The sequence below is a fragment of the Varroa destructor genome, unplaced genomic scaffold (assembly GCF_002443255.2).
Source record: "Varroa destructor unplaced genomic scaffold, Vdes_3.0 BEIS01000001.1, whole genome shotgun sequence".
Taxonomy (NCBI): domain Eukaryota; kingdom Metazoa; phylum Arthropoda; class Arachnida; order Mesostigmata; family Varroidae; genus Varroa; species Varroa destructor.
This window is the reverse complement of record NW_019211454.1, coordinates 378,056-388,598: the sequence shown is the minus strand read 5'-3', so window position 1 is coordinate 388,598 and position 10,543 is coordinate 378,056. Positions and strand designations below refer to the sequence as shown.

The 10,543-nt window shown below is 36.3% G+C and overlaps 1 protein-coding gene across 1 annotated transcript; it reads left to right on the top strand.

Moving 5' to 3' along the window:
- Positions 1 to 6,404: 6,404 nt before the first annotated feature.
- On the top strand, positions 6,405 to 7,897 carry LOC111252109 (uncharacterized). Its single transcript, XM_022809560.2, has 3 exons — positions 6,405 to 6,543; positions 7,022 to 7,354; positions 7,714 to 7,897. The coding sequence occupies exons 1-3, from the start codon at positions 6,505 to 6,507 to the stop codon at positions 7,849 to 7,851; spliced, it is 510 nt and encodes a 169-aa protein (XP_022665295.1). The 5' UTR covers positions 6,405 to 6,504; the 3' UTR covers positions 7,852 to 7,897.
- Positions 7,898 to 10,543: the final 2,646 nt, after the last annotated feature.

Genomic DNA, 10,543 nt, shown 5'->3' with positions numbered 1-10,543 from the left:
GTTCAACGACTGTTTATTTAGATTTGTAAAGAATATTGGCGATAAGAAACAGTCATTTAATATTATTACGTAGGCAAGTGGGTATTGCAATAGGTATTATTTGAAAAATGAATCGGTGTAGAAAATTCATAGATTGTTTAGACTTTTCGGGCAGGTTCAACCGCAAGTAAAATGTTGTACGCATTTGTACATGGAATTGACGGACAGGTTCAGTGGTAGTTTTAAGATCTTACACGTCAATGATCTTTGCATGATTTCGGCAAAATATGGGTAAAATATATTTTTTTAACGAACACTAATTTCACAGGTGAGGTAAGGAGAGGCAAAAGATAGTAATAAACATACATAGCGTTGGAAAGCTCTTTCTTCACTATAAAAAGCTACTGATATTGATTCGTTCAGATCGCAAAGTTTTATTTTGAGTTCAAGTTCCAAAATTTGGTACGTCGAGTTTTTGACGCTTACTTTATTTCACATTTTTTCCAATAACAAAAAGCTTCGAAGAAGTTACCAAAATATTTGTTTCACTCGCAATAGGAATTCTATAGCTGAGAGACGTAGGGCAATTGAATAAAGATTTTCCTTTTATAGAAATCAGCAGTTAAAGCAAAAAATTGAGTGATGTGCGTTCTCTAGGTTGGAAATGTCCTTTTGAACTTAGCAGCACGCAGAACGTAGGGCTCATAGCATAGGTTCTTATTGTATATTGTTATATATGTCCTCCTATCCCGACTTACCTCAGTAGCCTTTCAACCTCGATGAAAAACAAATAAAAACTGGCAGAGATGCTCGTTTTGGCACACATACACAGACATGGCCACCTTTGGAGTTGAAACTTTAAGTTGTGTGACCTGTATAGGACGATAACAAGAATATTTACCACTTATTGATTAACAAAGGAAAGATTAGAAAAAAAAAAAGGCTGTAAGCAAAAAGGTACGTGAAGCTCCGACCTGATGGTTTGCATATACTACAAATTAATAAAAAAGCAATAGTGTAGTATTGTTGATTGAATTTAGTACATCTAATGTATGAAAGAGTAATCTTTAAGTGGGCCCTTAATATTGAAGGTGGGACAATAAAAAATCCACAGCAAAGAAAATAAACCTGAAAAATGTTGTGCATAGTACAGCCGAATTTGATTTAGTAGTTGCAGAACGTATGGAACTCGTATCACGAGAATATTAATTTTTTTTCACCAGTGTAATTATTAATCAGACTTTAGCGGTCTAACAATATTTTGATTGAAAATATGCCATCCCCTTTTTTCATAGTAGGTAATTTATTAATAATACAGCCATACAAAAAGTGTTTATTCACTTGTACCTCATTTTTATTAAGTAAGCACGTAAAAATAATTGCCGCATAGGCGTAAATATATATTCCAACATCAAAAATTTTTTTCAAATGTGATTTTACATCCGCAGTACCGGATGAGATAACGCGATTATTGTTAAATTTAAGGACACATGGAGGTTTAAGCTCGAATTCATATCTAGACGCACTGCATTTCGTGCTGGAAGCCCACAGCTTGAAGTAACGCTTAACGGCAGATATAGCGGGCGTAACACATAAAGAACGTTTTTTACATGTTTTTCTTTGGGTTTTTCTGTGAACCATGGTAAAGGTTATGTTCCGGGTCATTTTAAAACCTCTAGTTCCTGCCCACTGCTATAGCTGTAAAAGAAGCACCAATATTTCCATGCAAATTTCTCTCTTGGCCAGAGGTTAAAGTAACCAGTGTCGTGCTGTACTTTTAAATTGCTTAATATAAACATCTTGCTTAATTCGGTTTAATTAATTTCGGAGCAGGGAGAAGCTGCTATAACATACTAGTGCATGTTTTCGATGAGTCCGATACGCAATGGTAAATCTATAAGTCATTCTTCGTTTTTGACCACCGACATGTTTTTCCACAATTAGTCAATGGTTTTAGCTCCGCTATTTATGGGAAATCACTGCAAAAATGCGTCTCACAGCTGTTATAGGGTATTTCACGACTTCATAAATAAGATAGATAGATAAATTACCTTAAAACCATTTCGATTTAACCGATTCAGTGTCACTGTTCGATATGACATGAGATTAAGGTACAGCAGTAAAATGGTGGACTTCTGAAATCGCGATGCCACGCAGGTGTGTTGTAAAGGATACCCGAAAGTTGTTCCCTTGGTCTATTTTGTCACAGCATTTCTACGCTATTGAAACCTCAGTATATTTTGTCTATCACTAATTTTTCGAAATCGTATGTAAGTAAGAAGTATGAAAATATGGAAAAGAAAGAAATGTATATTTTAAAAAGTAGCACAAAAAAAACGGATATGATATTCCTACAGGACGATGGCCTCCAGGAGCAAAATAATCTGAAAAGGGAGTTTTACAGATACAGATATATTGATGTGGTCATTAGATCTGTTGAACATGACTTCTACCAAATATCTATGCACTTAACAGCGATGCTTTGTATAAACACGAGTACCAACAGACGTTTAATAAGTGTGGGTATTGGCTGAAAGGAAGGAATGATTTACAGATTCGGGATTGGCAGAGACATCAAAACGCACCGAAACGTTTATCATACTAGTACATACATTTGTAAAAAAGAAGACACCTACTTGAAATTTCGTCGGTACGCGACAAATAATTTAATAAGTTAGTGGTGCTTATACCGGGGTTTAGAAATTAGTAAAATGCAGTGGATAAATGTATGTATTTAATACACATGGATTCGTTTTTGAATGAGTTTTCAATTGGTTCTATCAATAACATAAATTATTTGTAATAAATGTAATTTAGTAGTGATAATTAATATTATTATAAAAATTTGTTACACAGGTAAATCTGTTTTCACTTTCTTCGCCAGTATGCCTCCACCTAGCCCGGTGATTAGAAGAACCGCCAACGTCGTTGCCAGCATGTCTTTTGTATTACTGGAGCTACTTGCGTAATTGGCGTATATCCAGTCGTTCAGTTACGCCTTATATAGATATTGATGACGTGCCAGCTTATCATTTATATAGGACTAAACGAACGGAATTGGGAAAGTTTATTTTGTTCTCATTGCGTTGGCATTACGCATGTAAAAGCTTATTAGGCACTTAAGAAATGCAAAATATTTTCCAATACTTTCAATTCTGGTCTAGTTTCAATGCACCATTGGTGCCAGAATAATCTGCTCTTGCCACCGATAGGCGAGACCTGTCCCGTTGTATGTGCACCTGTTTTACTATCGCGTTAAACGTACAACTTACACTGGGTACTCTTGCATACTTCAACATTATTTATTGATTTTTTATATGACATTATGTATTTAAATACTGGTAAAAATACACGTATGCAAATAGGAGGTTTTTATTATATTTGAGCGTGGACTGCTCAAGTCCGAAAATTAGAATTTTGCAAATTAAAAAAATGAGCTTGGAAAATGCCAAGAGGTTCGTCTCTTATAGAGAAAAAAAAAAGTATGTCTAGTTTGAACTGACACTAAACTGACCTAAAAAGGCCGCCTCGAAAATAAAAAAAAAAGCCGAAATGTATTAACTCAAAACGCTAACAAGAGGCAACTTTCAAATACTATGCATATTTTGTTAAACCAGATAGTCAAACGCACTTAGGTTAAACTGATCTTTAAGTTAAGAGTGTTTGTTGTATCATATAATTCGCTTTTTGATTTGCCAAATTTGACAGACATTTAAGAATCCGGATGAATCATAAAGCGTAAATAGGTAAGATCTATTATATATGATGATAGAGACGGTAATGCTTTTACAACTGGCACAAAAGTGGATAAGGCGATTAGTTTTATTTACTATTATCCTGACTATACGGTAAAAGCAAATTACCAAAATTACCAGTATATACTTATCGTACTCTCTCAAGAGCTGAACGTAACTGCATGTTTTTTAGTACGTTTATCTTATAATAATAACAACTGAAGACTTAAAATACGGGTCCGGAGGACACATTATATCACTCCTCTCCACTGTTCGTTTTTAAACACAGGCACTGTAATGGATATTCAAAGCTTTTTGAAAATGCAATCGGTCGACCGAAAATAAAGCATGTTACGCACATTTCTGCTACCGAAATCAACAGAGTCGATTTAGGTTATATTACGCACGTTCCACAAACGCAGGTCCAATATTTCCAATCAATGTCTTCTTTTTCACGGTCGTTTGTTTAATATTAAAAAGATCAAGGCTGGTTTGCTATTGCTATGCTTATTTTCGAGCTGGCTTTTTTCTTGGTATAGTAGCCACGAAAGTGCACAGATTCATATAGCAAAGGATATTAAAATAGCTTCATAGTTGATAAGTTAAAGGTGGGGGCATATAGGACCAGGTACACTGATTATCGACAAATTTTGTAATTAAATAAACGTTTTATATTCCAAAAGGTTTTTTAAATGTTAAGCTACAAAAGTCGCTGGTGAGATTCCGCTACACAAATTCATTACATATGTAAGCTACAGTCCAAACGCTTTTAAGTACGCCTAAATTAACCTAATTCAATATATTATAAGGGGACGGTAAGAAGCTTCGAATCAGAGAATGGCAGCCTTTGCAGACATGAATCGCTCCGGTACCTAAGCCAGGAAAGACGACGAATCCAAATAATAAGTTATCGGGTGTAACATTCGAAAAAACTATTTATCAGAGAATCTTATAAAATGGTGAACTGCAAGGAATGATCTCAGAACAGCAACTCGCTTGAGGAGTACTATAGACTATCTTTTAGTATTTATTAACGACGTAAATCTGTGGACAAGCTTCGGTATACATACAGATCCCATGTGCTGTGGTTTTGAATGTATGTCTCATGATTTATTGGTATAGGCATTGCATACTAAGGACTGGTGAAAGAGTTAATCAAATATGATATAAAACACTTTAGGAAACCAAGTCTTCTGTGTTAAAGTGATGTATTTTCTAGATTCGCGATGTACAATCGTAAAAAGTTTCTTCAATCTATCTTGTTTATTGGTTAGGTAAAAAAAATGCGGCTTTGTGAAGCTCGTAATACACGCGAATAGTATGATGTATATGCCCATCTATACAAGCAAGTTATAGCATGGTACAAAAAAGTTAAATAACTTCTTGGCCGTTGCGGCAACATAACTAGCGGCGCACAAACGCAGAACAATGCTCTTTGGCTTAAGGAGTTTTAGCAAAACTACAACAATTAGGATTAGTCTTTAGATAAACTGGATATAAATAAAGATCTAAGAGTTCCCTTCTTGATTATACTTAATTGTTATTGAACATACTTGAATGAAGTTAAGAAAAATGCGTCGTGTACCTTTCTATTACAAGTTTTTCTATCTACAAGAATAAGAATATGAATATTACAGTGTACGAATTCCATGTCATTGATCTATGCCAGTCAGATGTCGAACCAAAAGGTATGAAGCAACTTTCGGTCTTACGCAGAATTGAATCTAGATACAGGTCTCATTTGGTTGAAATTTTATTTCGAACTTAGAACATCGTATGATGTCGAAGGTATGTTAATTATGACGATGTCGGTAGCAGGCCGGAGGAACGCTGCAGATGTGATTCATTCAAAAGATTTACTGAAAAATGAGACTATGATTGATTTAGTATTAAAGCACTAAAGCCCAAACCTAAGGCGCGTCTATGACAAATGCATTGTGGACTCATAAAGTGAGTGTTAACAATGGGCTAACTACATCTGTGACAAATATAGAGATTTTTATCAAAATACTTTAAAATGAATGAGAATATGTGAGAATCGTCAATAGAATCAACAGCTGATAGTGTTTGTTGAAATTTCTTTGAGCTCCTATTACAAATAACAGCGGTGTTTTTTTCTCAATAAATGAAACACATTTATAGGCAAAATTTCTGGAACTCATATCAATCGAAATAGGGAAGCAGCGAAACTTTCCGAGATCTATAAAAGCAAGTGTAGATAGCAAATATACCAAGAACACATATAATCAACGGCAACTTATTATACAATTCGTTTGATACTGTATATATAAACATACGTCTAAAAAAAAATTTGGTATCTAGTCAAGAGTGACAGGAATCGGTTTATCAGTGGGGCAACCATACGGGGAGAGTGAAGAGATTTCATATCTCATACACTTCATGTTTTGGTTAGACGATGACGAATTAATTTTGGTTAGATTTGATGTGAGTCCAGATCCTAGTAGCCTTTCGTTGGCGTCTGTGTAACGGTATGGTAGGATCTGTGTGGCTGCTGTAAAACTATATTCATTGGCCATATTAGTGCTAAAACGACAGAAGTGGGGAGCACTGACCACTGACTAGCCGCTTTAATGGGTATGGCAATTGGTGTCATGTATTATATTATAGAAACTGGGTGCTGACGGGTGAAAATTGGAGATTGCCTGAGCGTGTGTGTGAATGTGTGCGTGTATCTCTTGATGGGTGAGTGTGTACCATGCTGCTACAAGGACGGCAGTTCGTCAAGGTCGGAACTCTTGCGGCGATATAAAAGCCATTACCTCACTTTAACATGGTGTCTTTTACCGCCAGCGATCACACCATGAAGATCGTAAGTCTGAGTAGTGTGTCTGCATAGCGTCGATATGCGCAAGTATCGCATGTTTTCACGCAAAGGACAAACACTAATCTCTATCGCGACCTAAGTAGAGTTTGTTAAATAATATGCATGACGCATGTAGCTCATAGAATAAAATTCCCCGATTGCAAGTGAGCTTTCATCGCGATCATTTAAGATTGCCATTACATGGCTAAAAAGTATTTCTACATTTTTCGTTACTAATTAAAGAAGCAAACTTTTCGCCTATGAATTTTACATAAGAAGCGTTATGTTGTTCATTTTACTGGTAAGCGAACTATGCTGATGTCGAGCTAGCTGATCGTAGCATTATTGTTAGCGCCAGTTTGTTCTTGCTGTTATAATGATAGTGCCTTATTACCATAATTACAAAGGCCATTTTCGGTTGCTGTCTGTCATATACAGAAATGATTCGTTAACTTCTGATTGAACATGACGTCGTTCCTATTAGGTATTAGCCTTTTTTGGAATACTAGCTGCCGCCTCGGCTGGCTATCTCGGCGGGTACGGGCCTGGATACATCTTTGAATACGGTATCGGCTTAGGGTACGGCATTGGCGGGTATAGCCTTGGCTATGGTCTCGGACACACTGGCTACGGCCTCGGCTATAAGGATTTCGGATATGGATATGGCCTTGGCCTTGGCTACGGTGGCTATGGTTATGGTTTTGGGTACGCTCCAGTCGTAAGGACGACCATCGCTGCCCCTGTCTTTGCCGCGCCTGTTGTCAAATCAGTGGCTATTGCTCCCGCTATCATACCTGCGATTACGCCTTTTGCAAAGGTGACATTATTTAATAACAGTAAAGAGATATGCACTGATGATGATGATGATAATACTCGTAACTTTTATAGCATAAATGATAATGCAAAGTAATATTGACGGACGTTTGCGAAGGACAAAATATTATGGACATGTGCATTAGAATTAAAAGTATTTTTTAAATTTCGATACATTAGTTTACCTTTGGCTTAGTAATGGTACGGAAAATTCTCTAATTCGTATTTGAATTTAGCAATAATTCTACAAATGGCTTGTACCCACAATCAGGTGCACATGTGCTTGGTTATAATCTATTTTCGTAAAAATATGTAGCGAAGATCGAGAAAAGTGCAAGCTATTTCTCTCTATTCGTTTTGCAGGTAGCTCCCGTTGTTCCAATAAAGAGCGCTGCCATCGTAGCGCACTATGGGATCGGAGCTTCCATGTATGGTCATGGATACGGAGTTAGTCCCGTGCACACATACGGTCTTGACTTGCTTCACAAGAAGAAGGCGTAATTAATATTATTGTTAATTTAAAATAAAAGAAAAATACCAACGCTAATATGTTTTCATAATTTTAACTAAATATGTTAATAGAGGCAGTGTAATAATTGTTACTGTAGTAACTTTTAGTTAGTGACTTTTCACATTATGATTTTGTTTTTTGAGTTTACCAGGGAACAATGCAATAATTATAGTAATATCATAGATCCTTATCTAGGAACACACTCGTCTTCTACTGCATGTACAATATCGCTCAATACACAATGACAGATGCTTGTACGGGCGAAAATGGGGATCAAAGATGGCACCAAATTGTACTCCACAAGTGGCAAAAGAGGTATGGCCATTCTTTTCAGGTTTTAATCTCTACCAAGACTGATCTCATATTTTGATAATCATTAGGTACAGCGCAGTGCTGTAGTTGGGCTGATAGAAGATCATTTAAACATTTTTTTAAACGTTTCAACGGACTGCAAAGAAATAGAAGTTCTCATAATCTGCGGCGAAGAGTTGCGCAGTCGATATGGTTGTCCTGCTGATTCTCACTTGTGGCCCAGTCTATATCATGAATAAAATATCATAAGTGCAATAAAGCAACTACTAAAGCAGAAGCAAAAAGACCTATATATATATATATATATATATATATATTTGTTGAAATGCGTAAGAGTTAAGGAAAATCTTTTATCTAAACGCGGAAATCCATATCTAGGATTGACTTTTCTGCGGTGCAGTCCGCCAAATACTTTTCATCGCCTGATGAATATGTTTAAGTGACAAAGGGCTGTTTGGGCCGTCCATCTACTGGATATATTACTTTCAGAACCCTCTCCAACCATTATCGGAACTGTTACACAACTATTGGATTTCTCGCCAATATAATTAAGTCTTAAAATTTATTCGTAATTGCCATTCATTGTACGGATAAGCATATTCTAGTTATAAATGGAAAGTCTTCAGCTATGTTTTTTAGAGGCGCACTGTTTGTACTTACTAACGTGATGAGGAAAAAGCCTGAAAAATATACATCAAATACTTCTGCTGGTCAGCGCGCCTGTGATTGAGGTTATCGCAGCCGCTATGCCATATCATGCCTTCTTGGACCATATTTGTTGATGCAACGGTAATTTTTTGCCAACGGCCCGAAGCCAACCTTGGAAGTTCTAGAAAAATTTCTAGTCACAATAAGTTTCATTGCTACTTTAAAACTTTTCTTTCCTTCATAGGCCACCAATTTACTAATTTAAAGAGATGGATTCAGCAACCAATTTTTTTAACTACTAGTCCAGGTGGTATTTACAATACTGCTTTTCCAGCAGAAAGTTTCATTCGTTACAAATAACCCGTTCCAGGCACTTTTCCGCCGCAGCTTTGTCGTTCTAGGAATATTTTCTATAATTAATAGAGAGATATATCCCTAATAAAATCCGATCAATATCATAAGAAAGCACAAATTAAGATCCTCAAAGGAAAAAAGCTAGTCAGATGTCGGTCGCGATTTGACGCAAAGCCGTTACAGCGCCTCGTCAGTATATCTTGCGGCTATACTTTTAATAGCTCTGTCCACCAAGCACCATCCAGTGCGATGAGATGACTCGAAGCACTAACAAAATAGCTTGATTATTTGTTTTCTTTTTCGCAAAAGTTGATTTCGAGTATGATAGTTCATCAAACTATCGATCAATAACCATCAGTCGATTCTATACGATACTCCTAGAAAGATGCGCGTTCGAGGGCCACATTTTTTATTTATAGATTTCTCCAAATATGATTTTCTTCGTTTGCGGACGTGGCGGTTTTTGTCATTCGGCTCTCGGTTATTTCTATAATGATATAACCCGTTCCCGTGGAAGAAGCAACGCGCCCCTAATTAACGTCCTGGAGGATGCCCTTATAAAAATAATTACTGAAAACTTATATGAGCAGTCATTCTCTAATTTAATAAAGCTAGACATTTATGTTTATGCTTTATACATATACCCTGCTTCTTTACACGAGGTCCAAAAGAATATGCTACATTCTATTTAATTTACAGCTGGTTTCACTTTCACGAAATAGATTCGCAAATTGTCTCCCAGCGCCGATATCTGTAACTTTGAGAATAAACATTATATATATATATAGCTATGATGCATCGTGCCTCTGTATAAACTTTTCCAACACAAAAGGTATCATTTTTAGGATTTTTAAGTGTTAAGTTCGTTCGACATACGAAGTAATTCGGTCAACCTTAATGTAATCGTCGTTCAGCTGAATTTACCAGAAAGATATCTTGATTTGGTACTTGCACAGAGATTAGACTAGGATAGCCGTTCCCTTAAGTTTCGTCTGATATGGTATACTGATACTACTATTTTATCCGCTTTTCCTCGAACGCACATTTCTGCACTTTGGTAAATTCCTTCTTTAACCGATAATAAAGCGATAAGCTTTGTGGTTTGAGGCAGGGCATATTCTAAACATTCGAATACTACGTTGTCTAACATAATGCCATTTAGATAATCTTTGAATTAACTAAGTCTGCTTATACTTGAAGCTTGGAAATAAAGAAACCTACCTTACCGTTTCAAAGATCGAAACTTGAACAGCTTGTCAGATATTTAGAAGTAACCATAGAACATTGTTTGTTCATTCAATTAAACGCAGAAACTATGTAGTAAACCCTCCGCTTGCAACACAGCTACACTTAAAACTCCTCGCCACT

Bases quoted from the DNA above. Each gene is read 5' to 3' on its own strand.
- LOC111252109 (XM_022809560.2), top strand. From the start codon at position 6,505: ATGGTGTCTTTTACCGCCAGCGATCACACCATGAAGATC. The intron at 6,544-7,021 runs GTAAGTCTGAGT...CGTTCCTATTAG, and splicing joins GCGATCACACCATGAAGATC to GTATTAGCCTTTTTTGGAAT. The intron at 7,355-7,713 runs GTGACATTATTT...TTCGTTTTGCAG, and splicing joins CGATTACGCCTTTTGCAAAG to GTAGCTCCCGTTGTTCCAAT.